This window comes from Electrophorus electricus, chromosome 13, assembly GCF_013358815.1.
Source record: "Electrophorus electricus isolate fEleEle1 chromosome 13, fEleEle1.pri, whole genome shotgun sequence".
NCBI lineage: Eukaryota > Metazoa > Chordata > Actinopteri > Gymnotiformes > Gymnotidae > Electrophorus > Electrophorus electricus.
The window spans coordinates 2,005,519-2,024,729 of record NC_049547.1 but is presented as its reverse complement, the minus strand read 5'-3'; the positions used below and the strand labels follow the sequence as shown (position 1 = coordinate 2,024,729).

Sequence of the window (19,211 nt, the reverse complement as noted above, 5' to 3'; positions counted from 1 at the left end):
GCGTCTACATTTTAACGTTCGAGAGGAGATTATCTTTTAAGTTTTATTTTTTTAATTATTTTCCCTTTGCAGAACAATCACTAGGTGGTCTACAAAAGCCTTAGTCACACACTGGTCAAAGATGTTTTTATTAGATGCCATCGTCAAATCTCATGACCCGACAGGGGGAAATGTATGAATAAAGGAATAAATAGCTCATTACATTGTATTTGTAAATGACAACTCGGAGCTGGAAGCATTGCCACTTCACCACCGGGAGTGTACCGGTATATACATATCTACTTACGGGTAAATTCAAATTACTAAAATAATATTTACAGGTCCTCGACAAGACATCCTTTTGAAAGTCATGTATTAATACAAATATATACTCTATATATTTATATATTTATATGTATAATTGCATACATATTCACTCATGTTTATTCAGCCATTACTCAGGTTCCCCAAACAAGCTACAATTCGCCATGACAGAACGAGTGCTTTGGACTGCTCCGGTGATTTTCACATCATCTTAAAGAATACAATATGTTGTTGAGAGTGGCAACATTTTTTTCAAATGCTAGGCTACAACTAATTTACATGACTATCATGGGTGTCTAACCCTGGACCTAATTTCACATAAAGCTGTAACATTCAAAGGATAGTGGACTCCGAACTGTCATACGTACAACAGAAGACCAATGGGAAACTTTAAACAAACAGATGTGCAAATACAGTAGTGCACGCAGAGAGAATGGAACCGACTGCAGGTTCAGAGTCAGTTATGAGGGTCATATGGTGGCTTGAGGGAGGCTAGCAAAGGCTGGATGTGGAGCTGTTCAGTCCACCTCCATCTGTCCAGGGTTCTTTGTCTGCTGGCTGCCTTTGCCATCGGTGCCTTGTCCTGCTCCAGGGCCGTTGTGAGCCCCGCTGTCGTCCGCTGGCTCTTCAACTTTGGGTTTGGGTCGGTTCACCACAGGACTGCAAACTTCTTCTAGCTCCTACAAATGAAGTAAAGCACACAGAGATTTTACTCAGGTCAGCAGCACGCCGGACACCCCCAACTGTGACGCAGGCCTGTCCAAGCATGAACCTGCTCGGTTTGTAATGGCAGTTCGACTCACTCGCACTTTCTGAAGGATCTCTGCCACCTTCACAGCTGGATTCTGAGCGATGGTGAGTTTGCACTGGGCATTCATCTTGGTGTTCATCCAGTTCATGGTTTCATTTACACTCTTCTCCACGGTGCTCATCTCCTCCGTGTTCAGGTGCTGGTAGCGCTCATCCTGGTGGTCAAAATGCATTCCACCATTATCTCTGACCATAAAACCCAGTTCACACTCATTTCAGTATTTCAGCCTGCTATTCCTGGTTCAGGCTAACATCATGCATGACATAAGAATTTTAAGTCAAGGTCTGAACTCAGAGCAACTGCCATGAAATTCTGACATCTTTAATCTTAAAATTAAATCTTAAAATTACCATAATCAAAAAAGTGCTAAAGTGCTTAATGCTATTGTCATAAATATAAAGAAATTACACTATGGATGCACATGGCACGTCGTAGCTTCAATAAATAAATAAATGCATTTAACCAAATAAATAAATTTTAAAAACCAGATCACATCTCACTACATAGCAAAATCACATAAGCTAATTACTTTTTATTAGATGGGAATATAAATTAAAAATGCTCAAATATTCTCATACCGTAAAAAGACTCTGACCCAATAAAAGGTGGACATGGTGCTTTAGGGAACACAAGAAACTAAACAAGACCCACTGAGCAGGACTTGGATGATGAAAATCCTTAACAGTGTGAAAATAATTAGGCCAGTCCCAGCAGTGCAGTGATCTTCTGAAGAAAAGTCTGTAAATGGGGGTGGTAAACTGGTCCCAAAGGAACTGTACCATAACAGTCATTTGCAAAAGGCAGTACACCATGGCCTTCACTTTCTAAATCGGATTACCGCGTAACAGATTATGACGTTTAAAGCATTTATTCAGGCTGCCAGATGTGCCTTTTTTGGGGTTGAAGCTGTAACAGTGATGGGCGGCTGATCCAGGAAGTGTGCGTGTGGAGACGGTTTACCTTCTGCTTGTATGCCTCCACAGCTTTCAGGAAGATCTGGATTTTTTTGCCCAGCTCATCAAAAGCTAGAGGCCTTTCCTCCTGCTCCCTGTGCCTCTCCTCAATCGGGTCACCGAACCTCTATGAGATCCAGAGGAAACAAAGTCATGTCATCGTGCACGCAAAAGCAAGAGGAGGAAGGTGAGGACTCAGTGCATGATATAGAATCAGATTTCCATTCAGATCCATTTGGATCTCATAAGCGAGATGTATATTCATTCTGTCCATCAACACAGACGATCCCTTTACAAAATGAATCCAAAGTTGTCATGCAAATACTTTATTTTAAACAAAAACAAATGCCTTCAGGAATAAAAAAAGCCAAATCCATCCATGTATTAAACACAGGACTGTGTGTCGTAAGGATACCTACTTTGAGCTCAGTCAGCTTCTCTAGATAGATTTGTTTTTCTTGGTCTTCACCATCCTCATATAACCAGTTCTCTGTGTCCTCAAGCATTAGAGTAAGTCTGCTACTGTCCTGCACAGGACAACACCCACACCCAAACCCACACCCAATGAGGGAGAAGGAAAACCAGATTTAATTGGCCACGACCTTTCATACATTTGTAAAAATTCATGCATTATGTAAATATACAAAAATTGCACATAAAATATTTTATCTATAAACAAGTGTAACAAAGGAACTCTGGATGATTGGTCGGAGAGGCGATCTCCTCACATCCTCAGTAATGTAGTTCTCGTAGACGCCACACAGCTTGTCTCGCAGGTCATACACATACTCCTCCACGGCATTCTTCGCATCGTTCCTCTCCTTCTCCAGCTTGTCCTGGATTATCATCTTCCTCTGAATGAGGAAATATTCATTGTTGTCACAAAGATAGAATAACTGAAAGACAACCACAATGTTAATAGCAACGATCAGTACAAGTGGCTTGGCTGAGCGGCAACAATTCAACTAGTTTTTGGCACCATTTACTTGTTTGACTATTCTAGTCTGAGTAATGTTAGTCCTTTCTTTGAATGCCTGTGCCATCCAGGGGTTGACACTCACAGACAGGGGATTCAGCATAGTAAAAAAAGAGATACGAGAGAGAAGACGCTCATAAGATCAATCCCAGAGGTGGGCTGCCGTCCTCCTGACAACATCTACTAATATCCAGTCCCTGAGGTCTGAGCTAAGCTCAGCCATGGGTATATAGAACAAACGCTAAATCCCTCATTTGGTTTGGTTAGTGAGATGCCTTGACAGGTCTACTCCAGAGTTTACTAACTCACAGCATGGGAGGCTTAACCATATGGTCCATTTTAGTCTGAAACTGTGATGGAGACCGTCACTTAGGAAGGTTAAATGGGCGCTCCGGCTCTTTGGTCCAGTGGTCAGCGTTCAGGTTTACTTCCTGTCAGGCCTGGGTGTGAGTCCCAGGTAGGCTGGCTGCCTTCCACTTCTGTTACACATGGCGACAGAAGTGAGATGGCAGTCAGGCTATCGGGAGAGAGCCCCAGGTTGATGAGCCCACCCGTGCTGTGCGGGGATGGTGGAACCCAGTGCGAGGACCCCTGATAAGGGGCATGGGCGTGGCCCTGACAGAAGGACCCGTGGACAGTGTCATGCAGAGAGGAGGGTGTGATGGAGACTACCACTTAGGAAGGTTAAATGGGTGCTCTTGCTGCTATGTCAGGGAGCTGGCTCATTGGTGCAGTTACCTCCTGTCAGACCTGGGTTTGAGTCCTGAGCAGGGTGGCTGTCTTTAGCCTTTGTTACAAAATCACACTGTGCAAAAATGAATCAAACTCACCTCCTCTTCCACCAGGCTGTTGAGTATCTCTCTGTCCATCTGTCTGGAAGTGCAGGTCGAGATGGGCAGATCAACGCTCTTCACCTTCAACTTGGGTTTGTTGCCTCCTACTCCATGATCCTGCTTTTCAGAGCAACCGCCCTCCTTTAAGAAATCAAACAGAGTGGGTAACTAAAGACATCAGCAGGCATATACAGCAATAACAAAGGACTTGCTCTTATGATATCAGTAAACAGAGCATTCCAGTTACAGAGAGTCACTGCAAGTGTTTTGTTCTATTTCATCACTCAACACACCTCAGTCTGGTAGACAAGTGGAACAGAACTCAAGTATGTCAGGCAGTGGTAGCCCAGTGGTTTAGGTACCTGATTAGTAATCAGAAGGTTGCTGGTTCCAGTCCCACCACTACCAAGTTGCCACTTAACAGCCCCTGAGCAAGACCCATAACCCTCAACTAGGTGTGTTCAGTCATAATTGTAAGTCGGTTTGTATAAAAGTGTCAGTTATATGTAAATACCTTATTATTAGAACTGTGGGCTTTCCCCTCTTCGTTGGGTTGCTCACCTTGGCCCTCCTGGTCCACCTGCATTTTAGTCTGAAATGCAAAGAAAACACAATGCTGGCGTCTCAGCCTGGTCATATCAAGCACTCAAAAGTAAACAGCTATGTGCACTAAATGCATTTCCTGTACACATTAATTTCTTTATGAAAAAGGGTTCTCAACATGACGACTTTCCTATTTTTGGAACTAATATTTACATAACAAATAAATGTGTCTGAACTGCATATGGTACGGTTTATTGGTGCCTCTGCGTGCCATATGTTCAAAGTCAGTGTAGATTCACTGTTTCCATATACCGATAAGTACTGCTTCTTCGGCTACAGAGGAAAGCAGAGGCAGCATGTGTCTACCTGGTCCTCTGGCCTGCCTTCATTCTGGATGGTGGGCTCCGTCTCCATCTGCACCTCTTCCGCTTCTCCTTTCTGCTTTTCAATCATACAGGCGCTCGACACACTGAAGATGCCATGCACATTCACACGCACTTTCACCTTGACCTTCGAGCTGTCCCCGTCTGGCTGCGGCACAACATTTTGGACGGTGAAGCACCCTGGGAGATCAGAGGAGGGACTGCAATGAGTGCAGAAGCGCTCTGGTTTTTACAGGTGTTTGACGAGCGTTATTTTCTGAACACTCCTGAAAAAACTCCACTAAAGGAATAAACCCACTGACTCAAACAGACTTACAGTGGAAACCTAAAGACCATTTTCTCATTACAAGTCCCATTATAAATGCATTTTGAGTCAAGAAGTTTTTTTCCAGTTCTTTTCTAAGTACAAAGAAAATTGTTCAAATTGTTGACAACTGAGCACATGCTACAGATGATATATCTGGAGATTAGGTTGAAAGACAAGTATTTCTTTAATACAGATCATTACTAAAGGGATAAGGGCAAATGACATCAGCAATCACACAAATATAAGACAAACATTAAAAAATATAAAATATACACAAAAATATGTCAATTTTTTTTTTTACGTAAAAAAAACACAATAAGGCGGAGGTTTGTGATAACTCTTGCAGGAGTAAGTGTTTCATAGGACTCAAAGTCTCTGTCCTAATTTACCAAACAGGTTCCTCACTTTAGTTTAGCTTTGAAACAAATGCTCACAGAGACTGTATGCGCTGCAGGAGAACCAGACAATAGTAATATGCACTTCTCACCTATTCTGGTGTCTGGGAATGGCAGATCCTGTGGAGAGCTGTAAAATGCTTCCAGGTCAAATGGCTCTTTCTTGTGGAAGGTAATGACTTTGGAGAAGGGTGCTGCATGGTTCTTATTGTACACCTCACATTCACTATGAAAAAAGGACAAGGGATTAGAAGACAGATGTGTCGTGTAAATGATCACAATAACACATTCAAGGTCAATGGGTTTGAACTGTTAGCATTACTGTTCCTTCCTGTCACCTGACATACACAAGCCACAGCTGAGAAGATGAGTTATCTAACTTTCTATTTAATCCTTGCAAAAGGTCTGAAGAACCTGATAACATCTTTAAGGGAACTGTCAGCAGTATTAACTGATATGTTGGACAGGATTTTTGAGTCAATGGCTGTAGCAAAAAATTATTAATTCTGTTAAGATATTAGGTTCCATACACTCACACTACAGGTTAAGATCATAATAAATAAAGTAAATATGAATATTATTATACCATGAAAACAAAGATTTAAAAACCATTTGATAAGAAATGTAACTTTTGCCAATTCAGTCTGAAAAGACTCGTACCCAACACCCTCATCTGTGGGAGACCTCCAGCGAAGGGTAATTGGAAAGGGGACCACATCTGTGATGGAGAATTCACGAACCTTAAATGCTGGGGACAAGATTGCACACTAGAGACACACACACACACACACACACTAATGAATACAATACAAACAAGCAAATATTTAGTAAACAAAACATTCCTAAAGAAGTTTTCATGTTGCTCAGTGTATTTTTCAGACTAAATTCATGTTTTTTTTGCCATAGTTCTGCTATTTGAAAACATCTCCAAAAAGTAGTGAAAGCTACCCCCACCCCCACACATGTATACACACCCACCCCCACCCACACACATGTATACACACCCACCCCCACCCCACACACCCCACCCCCACACATGTATACACACCCACCCCCACCCCCACACATGTATACACACCCACCCCCACCCCCACACACCCCACCCCCACACATGTATACACACCCACCCCCACACATGTATACACACCCACATCCACACCCCACCCCCGCATACATGTATACACACCCACATATGCTACATTCGGGCAAAAAAGACATTTTTTTTAAAAGCTTTTATAGTTATTTTTAAGAATGTTCATATAAACAGCTAAATGCCATAAATGTAAATATAAAAAAATATATAGTGAACCAAGGTCAGTATGTGTGTGTAAATGTAAAAAATGTAAATGTAAAAAAAAATTAAACTTAAGACAGCCAAATGCAGATGTAACCAGACAAAAGAGTGAAGAGCACGTGGCCATTGTGTCTGTGGCTGTGTCCTGCTGCTCTGTACCTGTAGAGCACACCCCCGAGCTACAGCCTCGTCCGCGTTCAGGGTGGTGCTGATGTCTTTACCGTAGAACCGGGAGATTCTCTCCTTAATGGTAGGAATTCTAGTGGCTCCGCCCACAACTTCAACAGCACAGATCTCGTCTCTGCTCAGCTCTGCCACAGAAAGCAAATCAGTCCCTGGTGTTAAACATCTACTGTGTGGACTGAGAACTGCGCGTGTTCTTACTTGACTGGTCCATAACGGCTTTCAGTGGTGCTTCCACTCTCATGAGGAGGGGGGCGCACATCTCTTCAAACTGACCCCTGGGAAATAACAATGACATAAGTATCACAAAATAAATCACACTGAGAACTGACAGTCATATTTTCAGGACACTGTGCAACACTTAAAATGATCTACAAATAATAAAAAAAAAAACAAAAAAAAAACACCACCACCATCATGGCCATTTTTCCACCATCTATTGTCCAGTGGTGGTCACATGAACCATAGTGTGAAGGTCAACTATACCATCTCTTACACATCCATTAATATTTTTCTTTTTCTTTTTTTTTAAACTATGCAACACTAATTTCCTGCAGGGTTGTGGCTCCTCTGTGACTCCTTACCTATTCATCTTCCCCGAGACGTCGATGTCATTCATGAAGCACTCGATGTTGAGCGGCAGCTCCGAAGAGTTGGCGCTCATCAGCTTCTTTAGCTTCTCACACTCTTGGTAGAGCCGGAGCAGGGCACGAGGGTTCTCCTTCACGTTCAGCCTGTAACGGCTCTTAAACTCCTCACAGAAATGCTCCACCAGCACCTCGTCAAAGTTGCGTCCACCTAGATACGGGTCAAAGGACGTAGCGAGCACCTGTGCAAAAGAAAAGCTCAAGTGGATATGAAACATTTTAAAAAGGTGCTATAATGTACGTTTACGACTTAAACGTCCAAACACACTGAGCTCTTGAGGCCAGATATGGAACTAACCTTCAGTTTTCCCTTGTTGAAGGACACTATTGAGACTTGGTAAGATGAGTGACCAAGGTCCACAAACACTACATTACGGGGCTTCTCTTCTGGGTTTGGCAGATCCTGCTTATAGATGCCATACGCCAAGGCCACTACAAGAAGACGAAAACAAAAGGAACCTCTCTGTATCCAACTGTTTCATTGACAAAAATTAATCTTAACAAAAGATAAAATCTACTTTTCAGACAAGCTTGTTATGGATGTTGATTCATTCTGAGGGAAAATCTGATGTCGGCGTCAAGTCAAACCATTTTCATACAGGACAGAATTTAATCCATTTCCATGTCAAGAAAAAAATGGAGTAAACCCTGATGTTGCTGTCTGTGGTCCTAAACATGACTGCTGATAAAGCATGATCTCAGTATTAGAGAGCATTACATTATACTGAATGTCCCTGTGGCCAAATTCCTAAAGAACACTGACAGAACTGCGGAACTGAGGCATGAAAACGCATTCCAGATATAACGACAGAAATGCCCAGAATCTGAAATTATTTTTTTAAACATGTCCTTGCACTGTCCAGAGACTTTGAGTGTTCAAGTGTAACAACTACATTTCCTGACTACAAATCCCGACATGCTTGTCTTTGTGCACACACAAGACTATATATCACAGTGTGTGGGGGTTAGCTAGTTGCATAGGAATAATGCTGAAAACATTAGCTTTAAGTACACCAATAACATTAAAAATCCCTGAGCACAGCCCTAACTACAAATTCAGAGCACAACAATATGCAATGACTTATGAATCAGGGCAACAGCTTTTCTGCAAATTTTGTCAACATACTAAATACTGGACATGAAAAGACACTTGCAACAACTTTGTCAAATCTGGACACACTTCAAGAACAAGGCGAACTCAAACTCACTTGGTATGCTCTGCCAAGTGACAGAGGAAACAACAAAATTGTCAGAAAGACAAATTAGTTTGTGGAGAGTTTGGTTGGAAGTGTGGGGAGCCAGACATACCACCTGAAAACATGAGATGTCCCGTAGTGCTTAAACACTGTAGATAACGAACCGCGCTGCCAGAAAACGAGAGTAATCTTTGCTAAACTCATCTGCCCCGCTCTTTGCTTTTCTTAAAGGAAAAGCTGTTAAAACCTAACAGCTAATACAAATGGAAAAACCAAAAAAGAGAAAAAATAAAATGAAATTTGAGGGGGGGGGGGGTTTCCACAGGTGCCTAACCAGATAGATCATCACATGCAACACCTGACTTAGGGATATGACTGCTTTTAGGCACACTAGCTGTCAAGGATGTGCACGGCTCACAGTCACAAAAGACTTATTGAAAAGATGAAAGCCAGGACCTTGGACAGCTCTTATTCATTAAAGTTGCCACATGGTGCCATTCAACTATTGAGTAGTTTTGCATTCAAAAAGTCATGCATTTTCTTTATATTTAAACAAAGATGACTACAGTGTGCCATGAGTTGTGAGTTTGGCACACAGAAGAATCTATAGAAAATGCATTATTTCAAAGGTCTTATGCTTCTTCTTGCAGACCTGCTGTGGTATCATTAATCAGTTTCAAGCAATTCAGGCCGGCAATCTGAGAGGCCTCCATCAGAGATCTACGCTGTGCATCAGTAAAGAAGCTGGGCACCTACACACACACACACACACACACACACACACACACACACACACACACACACACAATAAAGAGAAATGTTCACAAAAAGATAAGGGCCAATGCAAAAACCCATACAAAATGCTCTTGAGAGTAATAAAAACTGACTATTTGGCAACTCACAGAAATCACACAATCCACCACGGGCTTCTTTAACGCGCTCTCTGAAGTCTCTTTCAGCTTGGTGAGCAGCATGGCAGTTACCTGCTCAATAGTGAACACCTTGTCCTCGTCCAGGTAACGAACCTGTAAACAAAAAGGTCTTCGTTACCTTTGTGTTTCATTGCCTTTGCGCAGTTCAAACTAGGTCAGCTCATTTCCACTCAAAGTTTGTCATGTTTAAAAGGGTTTATATTTAGGGTTTAGAGTTTTTATGCTGTTTAAGTGACATTTTGGAGTACAGCAGTAATGTAAGAATGTGAAGACAAGACCCCTCACCTTCACTCCAGTGTTGCCATTGGTGAACTTGTGAAGATTGTAAGGCAACTTGGCTTTCTCACCCTGAATAAAAGGATCGTCAAACGCTCGCCCGTGGAATATCTTAAAGCCATGAAGCGAGTTTTTAAAGTTTGTTATGATCTGTAGGAAGAAATTATTTTGTTTAATATTTTGCAAAATCAGACCCTTACACTTTAGCACAGGGATGGCGTATCGCTTAAATACACTAGAACGGGGTTTCTCAACCCAGTCCTAGGGATCCACCAGCCAGTACACGTTTTCACTCTAACTCAGCTCCCAATATGCCTGTAGTACAGTAGCACTAAGTATTGAGTGTTTCTACAGGAATAATAAGACCTGAGTACAAGTACCGTACAGTGGGTCCTGAGGACCACTGGGATGAGAAACAAACACCAGTCTAGGACATACATGTGCTAGCAAAATGTTGGAAATAACAGTTAAACTTTGCATCTGTACCTGACTCTTAGCAGCATTTCCAATGGTTCGGTTTTTAGGGCCCAGAGAAATGCATGCTCTGTGGGGGAAACAAGCCATTCATTACATTACTGTTGAGCCTGCAAGAGACTGTTGTCCTTCCTGTGTTGCCCAAGCACCACAAAGTCACACAAAGGCTACAGGACAGGACCCCCCCCCCCCCCCCAAAAAAACAAAAAAACAAAACAAAAACAAAAACAAAAAACAAACAAACACAAACTGGGAGATTGTTATTATGTTTAGGATGCTGTGAATTTTGGCAGTAAAGCAGTGTTGTGTAATATAAAGGACTATATAGGCATGCCTTAAAAAAAATACATTTTTCTGAGGTAGAGACAGTAACAAATACATCATCCGAACATCGTAAACATCCTTTAAAGGTAAAAGAATCGGCAAACGTAAAAAAATAAATAATTAAGATGATTGGGAAACCGTACCACAGATGGCAGAATATTAGTCCATTAAGAGACATGATTCAGGCTTCAGCGCAGCCAACACGGGGGACGGGCCGAGGGGCTTAGCTTCGTAACTAACCCGAGAAACTACGTGGCTATGCTGTAATCGCGTCTTTGTGGAGATGCGGTTACGCACATTCGGACCTTGGCGGAGAATACAGGTATACATATATACACAAGTTTCTACATGTACTGCGTTTCGTTTTGCTGAATTGATACAAATGTTCCCGTGTCCGGGCCTCTGCTCCTGTTCGCGTGTTTAGGGCTTTTCCATATCAAGGAAAACTGGACACACTAGGACTCACTGTCCTGCGTCCAATGTCAAAGGACTAGCGCGTTATAGCGCACCAGGATCCGCACGCAACGTAATGGATATGGCACGTGTTTCATTTTCTTCGTGAAACATGAAATCGGACGATGCGAGCAAAAAAATGTTACGAGGAATCCATGTGACAGTCGTACATGGCGTTCAAGGCTTGAAGACACCTAGTTCGACTTGACTGCTTATATTTCCACTTTACAGAAAAGTTATACTGATTACAAGAAAGGCGCCTGAATTGTTTACTGTCAAGCAGCACCTTATGTTCCTACAATTAAAAAAAAAAGATAATCCAAAGAGCCCCCGTTAATCCCCAACACAGACAGGCATCACCGGGGTAACGGGCTGAACCCTGGGCAGCGCGTCACGATGTCCCAGTCTTTGGACATATGTTTGGCTACACCGTGGAAAACATCATCCCTTGTTTAAAATTCAAACATAGCTGGCTCACCTCGTAAAACAAAAACAACAGCACAATGCCCTCTCCCTAGAACAAAACGCTCTTGCAGACTGGGGGATGAAATATAGATAAAACAAGGAGCGTCGCCAGCCTCGGGAACTGCACACACTGCGTAGCAAAATCCAGCATCATTTTCCAGGGATGGCACGGATATACTTACGGGGTGCATCTGTCACTGTATTCATTTGCAATGGTTTCAATGCCGCCGCTCCGCGCAACGGCGATGTAACAGTTCTGAAAGCCCACATCAAAGCCCACCACGGACATGCTAGACACTGGAGATTATATCTGGATGATAATGACCCACCGCCCCTAATCCAAAACCTCGACCCAGCTAAGTGTTACTCGCTGTGACGCAAGACAAGCTATTAAAAGCCAACTCTTTCCGACCCTGCTAGAAGACGGGTTTTTTTTTTTTACTGCATGCTCGCAGCCTGCACTTATAATGTCAACCGGCGATATTGGCAAACCTGCGCAATTGTCAAGAGAGCGGAATAGCCCCAAACCCCGCCTCCCGCAGGCTCTGATTGGTTGCCGAGCTCAGAAAACACGCGCGATTGGTGCAACAGGCCAGATAAGGACGAAAAATCTAGAACCTCGCAAGAGAGGCTGGCAATAAACGTCACTAGGTATGACCGTGCAACTGAGCGACCAATGAGGGATGCAAATAAACTGGCATTCGGTCAACCAATAAACCAATTATATATATATATATATATATATATATATATATATATATATATATATATATATATATATATATAAAAGCAGTACTACGACTACTACTACTAATAATAATAATAATGTACACATATATTACTAACTCTATGGCATACAACCTGTACCTAAATTATATTTATTGCTATACTGCAGCATAGTGTATTGTAGCATAATAAAACCAGTCATTACTTAGATCCCTTATAATTTTATGTACAGCAGTATTTTCTCGTGTCGAGTGCATCGTGATAATTTGTTATTTGGAAAAATTCAGTGTTATTGTTATTAGTTTGTTATAATCTTACTTTAAAAATAAATTGCATGTGTCATGGAGTAACCCTTTTCTACACTGTAGTATTTTCCCTGCAATAACATAGCTCAATTAGATGATCATCTAATTATTATACTTTTCGGATTTGCTGGAAAAACTCCAGAAATGTGAAGTGCAGTCTTGCTGCCAGTTAGTGGAGAGCTGCACCACTCTGGTTTTAAATCCATTTTTAGAAAACCTTTAGGAACACCCTGTCAGTAGTCTGCACATTTTAAAATCTATTTTAAAGGCATCCGGGTCGGGTAATTCACCTTAGTATGTAATTGAGGTCTGAGATGAGCTACAAAAAAGTGGACTGACTATCCGATTATATAAGACAACCAAAGATATAAAATGACTGGTCTTAACGGATCCCATAATGGCGATGTATGTTACTCACACTATGTTCTCTGTTTCTTGTTTCTTTGTTTGCAAAGGCTCAAATACTGATAGGATCTGTACACAGTATCAGTTAGGAGTAAACAAAAACAACACAGGCGTGACATGTTAAAAGAGAACAGAAGAGTAACAGTGTGTCCCGCAACCGCCCTCAGTCCGTGACTGCAACTCCCGTCTTCCCCAGCACCTCACCAGATCCTCATCAACAGTTTACTAGTGTCACTTGTGTCTCGTCTTTGCTACGCTTTTTATTCTCTCCGGTTCCGTTCATTCCCTGCGAAGTATTATCGCTGTTCTATCGCGTGTACGGAGCAATTCCCTGGGGTGTGTATCTGGCTATTATTCTCGTCTGTTTCGCTTTACAACTGTTGCTTATTACGCTACAAATAAAACTCAGCTATCCGTAAGCGTCTGGCCTCTTCTAAGATGTCACACAGTGTAACACATGACATCAATGCTACACACCGTATACTGCTTAAACAACACAAAAAAAAGAGAGATACAATAAATTAATACTTAAATGAAAATGGAGGAAAACAAAATAAACCCTAACTAAAAGTACTAATAATATGATACAACAAATTTGGTACCTTCTATGGCATTGGTATACTATAAGTGTGTGAATTATGTTGGGATTGTTGGAAAATGGTCCCATGTCTTATTAAAGGCACTAGTGGAACCATTTAATGTTTATCTGATTTTTCAAGATTTATGTGTAAATATGATTCTAATAAAAACATTATGTCTGGGAGGAACTGGCTGTCTAGCTAGAAGAGTTACAAAATCAATACATTTAAATCTAGGGGGAAAAAAATGTGTTCAAGTAGGATACCAAAATCAACAATAATTGGAGCTGGATTAATATGTGTCAGAACTATATCTGAAGTTGTACCAAAAATATCCAACCAGTAATTACATAATAAAGGACATTGCCAGAACCTATGAATTAATGATGCTGAGGCCATTTGACACTGATCACAGATCAGTTCTATATCTTCTTATATTTTAGAAAGTCTAAGCTTTGTCATGTGTGTATGATGCAAGATTCTACAATGAATTAATCTATGTCTAGCACAAGTAGAAGAAAAATGCACTGACACTCAGGTTTTTTCGTACAGTTAAACTGGGATTGTCTCCAGTGTGCTTCTCTCCATAGCTTTTTAAGACTGTCCATGGAGGGAGAATTTAATAAGTCCTTTTTGGAAAAGTAAGGAATAGAAATTACATTTACAGCATTTAGCTGACACTTTTATCCAAAGCAACATACCATTATTACTGAGTACAAATTGAGTAATTGATCAGGGGCCCAACAGTGGCAACTTGAACCAGCAACCTTCCAAATACAAATCAAGTACCTTAACCACTGAGCTACCACAAATTAAACCCTTCATGGTATATGGTGAAGACAAGAATTTATCCAGGACATTTGACATGCTAACTAAGTGAATAGTCAGTTGCTGCATTTAAGGGAACTATTTTGCTTTTAGTAAGATTTGAGTGAAATAGGGAAAAAGATGAATTAGCATAATCCTAAATATTGGAAACAGCTATAGAGTATCAGATCATCTGCAAAAAAGCATAATTTGTTTTCTACACCATGTGTAATTATTCCAGCAGTTGGGGGGATTAAGTCTGAGTGCAGTTCTTATAACGAAGAGACGAGGGATCAAGGGGCCTCCCTGATGGATGCAGTGGTGAAAGGAGAAGTATGAAGAATATTTGTTATTTGTCCTCACTGAGGCTACTGGGGAGGACCAAAGCGATTTCACCCATGAAATAGTGTTTTATTCGTAGTGCTTGGACAGCATTATTCAGTTAAGTTATTGGTCGCAATGAATAGCGATCTGAAAGATCTTTTCATCTTTTCAAAATCAATGAGGTTGAAGTTTGCGCTAACTCACACTGCGCCATAAAAAGACTTTTATTTTGGAACAGCATCAAATAAATGAAGAAGTTCGTACAAACCAGCTGTAAATGATTTCACGAATGTGGCCTAAGCGCTCTGAAATGCGGAAGTGGCTATAGCCTCGTAATGTTTTGCTAGCTCGCCGTTTAACTAGCTGCCTACACCGAAGGTGTCAGAATGGGGCTTTTCGGAAAAACACAAGAAAAACCACCTAAAGACCTGGTGAGTGGACATGTCACCCGTGTTTTGACATAGAGCCTGTGCGGTATATGCAGATGTCTACAATACGAAGCCCGATCAATGTTGTTTCTCCAGTGTCTTTGCTAACGTTGCTAGGCTAGCTGGCTAACCTGGATAGGTAACTTTAGACAGCTTGGCTAGATAAGTGACACTCCCTACCTTTTTACACAGCTTTTTATAATAATAGTCTTTTATCATTTTTTAACTTTGTGTAGCTTGGCATGGCGTACACCCTCAGATATGATTCTGTAACTCTCTAACTGTCTAGCTAATGGACACGATGCAGTAACGCTCATAGGTTGACGTGTTATAAGGTCTCGTTTGGCCGTCAGGTTAAAGGACTGTAGCGCTAAGAACAATCGATTGGTTATTTGTGTCTATAGATCAACGAATGGTCAATAAAAATACGTAAGGAAATGCGCGTGATTGACAGGCAAATCCGCGGTGAGTATTTAAATAAACACCTCACATGGGTAGTGTTTGTTGATTCATACCCAAACGCCAAATCGTTTCGTGTTTATAGTAACTATTCTGAACAATTTTTGGCAGCATTCTAAAATGAAACTACAATCTGAAGTTGTCTAAAATTGAGATACCTAACATTTATACATGCATACAATTCGCAGACATCCAGAGAGAGGAGGAGAAGGTGAAGAGATCAATTAAGGATGCAGCGAAGAAGGGACAAAAGGATGTGTGCCTCATTCTTGCCAAAGAGATGATTCAGTCAAAGAAGGCTGTCAGTAAGCTTTATGCCTCCAAAGCCCAAATGAACTCTGTGCTTCTCAGTATGAAGAATCAGTTATGTGAGTATGGAGGCATTGTACGTTTTATCCTTGACTTCACTAAGATTCTAGATTTTGTCATGTAATAATAGATGTTAATAGTATAAGCTGCAGTGTAAAGTATCTGGATCAATAAAGATCCATCCATCCATCAACCAATTTGTATCTTTCAGATTTCAAATTTTCAGCTATAAATGTGACTTTGAATAGCAAGCTGAGCCCTTATAATGATCAGACCCTTTGTTTTGATTTTCTTTGTCCTGGTAGCTGTTTTAAGGGTAGCTGGAGCGTTGCAGAAGAGCACAGAGGTCATGAAGGCCATGCAGAGTTTGGTTAAAGTCCCAGAGATCCAGGCTACAATGATGGAGCTTTCAAAGGAGATGATGAAGGTCTGAAACTCTGACCAAGACTTCATAACACACTTCTCTACCCTAACAGAGACCTCACACTCTTAATACTTCAGTCTCTGTGGAAGGAAAATCAGTTTAAGGCTTGTCAAGATTTCATCATGTCTGACGTAGTCCGTGTTTGCTGTTGTCTAGGCTGGGATCATAGAAGAGATGCTGGAAGACGTGTTTGAGAACGCGGAAGACGGCGAGGAGATGGAGGAAGCAGCAGAGGCCGAGGTGGATAGGATTCTGTTCGAGATCACGGCTGGTAAGGAAGCTGACTTTCTGGGCGCAGAGTTCTCCTTATATGTGTCAAAACACATACTTTTTTGTTGTTGTTGTTCAGGCTTTTTATGGGTGCTGTTTCTTGCATAAAACAAATGTGCTTCTCACACACCTGATATTTAAACCACTCATACCTGCATTTAATATATCATCTCAGCTTGCCCATCAATATGATGCAAAGGGAATTTGTTTTTGTTTTTGGGGGGATTTTTTTTGGTTAATTTTAGGTGCCCTTGGCAAAGCTCCCAGCAAAGTTACAGATGCGCTTCCTGAGCCAGAGCCAGCAGGAGCTACAGCCGCCTCCGAGGATGAGGAGGAAGACATCGAGGAAATGCAGTCCAGGCTAGCAGCCTTAAGGAGCTAAAGGACCTCAGCTACCTAAAGACAAAAGCCTCATTTCATTTGTACTGAATAGGTTATTCTTCTATGCTTTGGTTTATTCTGTATGTTCCTGTATGGATTGGCGTCATAATTTTACACACACACAAAAAAAAAAAGACCACAAGAGCAAGACTATAATCAGACAGTTTCTTTTGGATTCATGTACTGACAGCTGTTTTTTTTTTAAAGTGTGTTTAGCTTTGAAGTGGAGCACTTTGGCTCATTGTGGGGTCAAATGAACAGTAATGTCACATGTTCTGAAGTGTTTACTTACAGGCGCATGGTTTTCAGTCTATTTGTTTTCAGAAAGTATTTAATCAACACGTCGGCAAGTTCTCCGTTAAACAGTAGCATAGATGATGCTGATTCTCTGGCTGTAGCTGTGCGACAAGACCAGGAATCTGCTTTCCAGCACAGTCATCTTTCTGGTCTTGCTGGTCCTTTTCCTTCTGTACTTGTGATTTCTCAAGCCTTATTTATGGAAGCATTTGCTGCTTCTCTTTTACCAGTTGAATTTTGGCTTTATTGAGCAGGAGAAATTCATGACACCTACTATGTGCAAATCTTGTAAATATATGGATATGGGTAAGTGTACTTAAGTGAATTTTATAAGTAAAGACCTCTTGGTATGTAACTGGTTCACTGATCTGCCGCAGAATTGCTGAAGGTATTGAAAGCTTTCGTGTCATGGTAATTGTTTAGCTTTCACATGACTGCTTCTCCAGAGCTGAGATTTATAAAGCACTTGAGTGTGGGAGACTGCTACTAACTCCATCTGAATTTATCTGTACTTTTGCAGCTGTTATTGCATTTTATTAAGTACTTATTCAAATTTACTTACATTTAAGAACTGTCCAAAAGCCAAACAAAAGTGTGAGATGTCCTAATATAGATTGGGTTTGCAGTATGGTGTGCCAGAGAAACCAATGTCCATTCAACAAGTGACAATTTATGAGAATGTGAAACTAAGACTCCCAGAAAGGGTAAGATGCAACTGTTTAGGATAAAAAGGATAAAGAATTCACATCCAAAATGTAGCATGTAGTAAAAGTTCAGAAAAAACACTACTGAATCTAACAGTGTATGAAATGTAATGATCTACAACACTGGCTGATTAACTGATTAACTCTCTGCAAACCTTTAATTTGTCAGTGTCATCAAAACAGTTGGACTTTCATTCTAAATGGTGACATTACAGTGATTCATGTAACTTTCAAATTTTGGCTGAATCGCTGTTAGGAGAGGGACTGTAAGAAATGTTGTGAAACGCCCCCTAGTGCCTGGTATAACAAATGACTAACTTCATTCTATGAGAGATGAAATTTTAATGGATATGGAGCCTGAGCTACAGTTCCATGTTTTATAATTACAATGGAACCTGTGTGTATACCTGTTTCTGCTTCCGGTCTTGAAACTATTGTCTTTTGTTCTGTTTTTAATTCCAAGACGGTTGCTTTGTAAAACACTAGTGGTGAATGTTTTGAGAGATTGTATAGCAGTGGTTCCTAATTGTTCTTTGCATATCTGTAACTAAGCACACTGGTTTAAACACATACTGTACAGTGTGCGACAATGCATTTGGGACCTTTTTATTGGTCTTTATAAAACACATAACGTGAAACTTTAGCTCATTGGTACGAGTCAGTCCCTTCATTTCAGTTTCAAGTTTGATGGCTTTCAAGCGTAAATGAAGGTGAAAGATTTTTGTTCATTCTTTTATTAGGATGGGTTGTCTTATTTTACAGCTTGCTGTGGACAGTAGAGTTTCTGCCAACTGCATGAATTTTATGCAACTATAGTATCATTGATCTTTACTTAAGGTTCATAATGAAATTATTTTTAAAGTCCTTAATGGGGTCAGAGATTTGCATAATTTCAGTCCTTTAAAGAAAAATGTACTCTTTGCATATATTAGTTTAGTATGTGGGTACATCATGGGGAAGGTTAATAAATAAACCTAAGAACAAATTGGTGGAGTTTAATATATGAGTCATATTTCTAAAGAAATTGTATTCTATTGCTAACACAT

The 19,211-nt window shown here is 40.8% G+C and overlaps 2 protein-coding genes across 2 annotated transcripts; one reads left to right on the top strand and one right to left on the bottom strand.

Annotated features, from left to right (window-relative positions):
- Nucleotides 1-100: 100 nt before the first annotated feature.
- Nucleotides 101-12,037, bottom strand: hspa4l (heat shock protein 4 like). The gene is made up of 19 exons (XM_027019616.2): nt 11,931-12,037; nt 10,519-10,576; nt 10,042-10,182; nt 9,727-9,849; nt 9,477-9,576; nt 7,927-8,060; nt 7,566-7,810; nt 7,183-7,259; nt 6,958-7,109; nt 6,165-6,271; nt 5,597-5,730; nt 4,786-4,982; nt 4,391-4,468; nt 3,874-4,017; nt 2,796-2,921; nt 2,487-2,594; nt 2,075-2,194; nt 1,107-1,268; nt 101-983 (listed from the first exon to the last, which is right to left on the bottom strand). The coding sequence occupies exons 1-19, from the start codon at nt 12,035-12,037 to the stop codon at nt 822-824; spliced, it is 2,475 nt and encodes an 824-aa protein (XP_026875417.2). The 3' UTR covers nt 101-821.
- A 3,156-nt stretch (nt 12,038-15,193) lies between these two features.
- Nucleotides 15,194-18,813, top strand: chmp3 (charged multivesicular body protein 3). Its single transcript, XM_027019620.2, has 6 exons — nt 15,194-15,324; nt 15,726-15,786; nt 15,969-16,148; nt 16,395-16,516; nt 16,670-16,784; nt 17,029-18,813. The coding sequence occupies exons 1-6, from the start codon at nt 15,280-15,282 to the stop codon at nt 17,163-17,165; spliced, it is 660 nt and encodes a 219-aa protein (XP_026875421.1). The 5' UTR covers nt 15,194-15,279; the 3' UTR covers nt 17,166-18,813.
- Nucleotides 18,814-19,211: the final 398 nt, after the last annotated feature.

Excerpts from the sequence above, each read along its gene's own strand:
- chmp3 (XM_027019620.2), top strand. The coding sequence starts at position 15,280 with ATGGGGCTTTTCGGAAAAACACAAGAAAAACCACCTAAAGACCTG. Across the intron at positions 15,325-15,725 it reads AAAAACCACCTAAAGACCTG|ATCAACGAATGGTCAATAAA; the intron begins GTGAGTGGACAT and ends TTGTGTCTATAG. Across the intron at positions 16,785-17,028 it reads TCTGTTCGAGATCACGGCTG|GTGCCCTTGGCAAAGCTCCC; the intron begins GTAAGGAAGCTG and ends GGTTAATTTTAG.
- hspa4l (XM_027019616.2), bottom strand. The coding sequence starts at position 12,037 with ATGTCCGTGGTGGGCTTTGATGTGGGCTTTCAGAACTGTTACATCGCC. Across the intron at positions 6,272-6,957 it reads CTCGGGGGTGTGCTCTACAG|TGTGCAATCTTGTCCCCAGC; the intron begins GTACAGAGCAGC and ends GTGTGTCTCTAG. Across the intron at positions 1,269-2,074 it reads TGGAGGCATACAAGCAGAAG|GATGAGCGCTACCAGCACCT; the intron begins GTAAACCGTCTC and ends TTTGACCACCAG.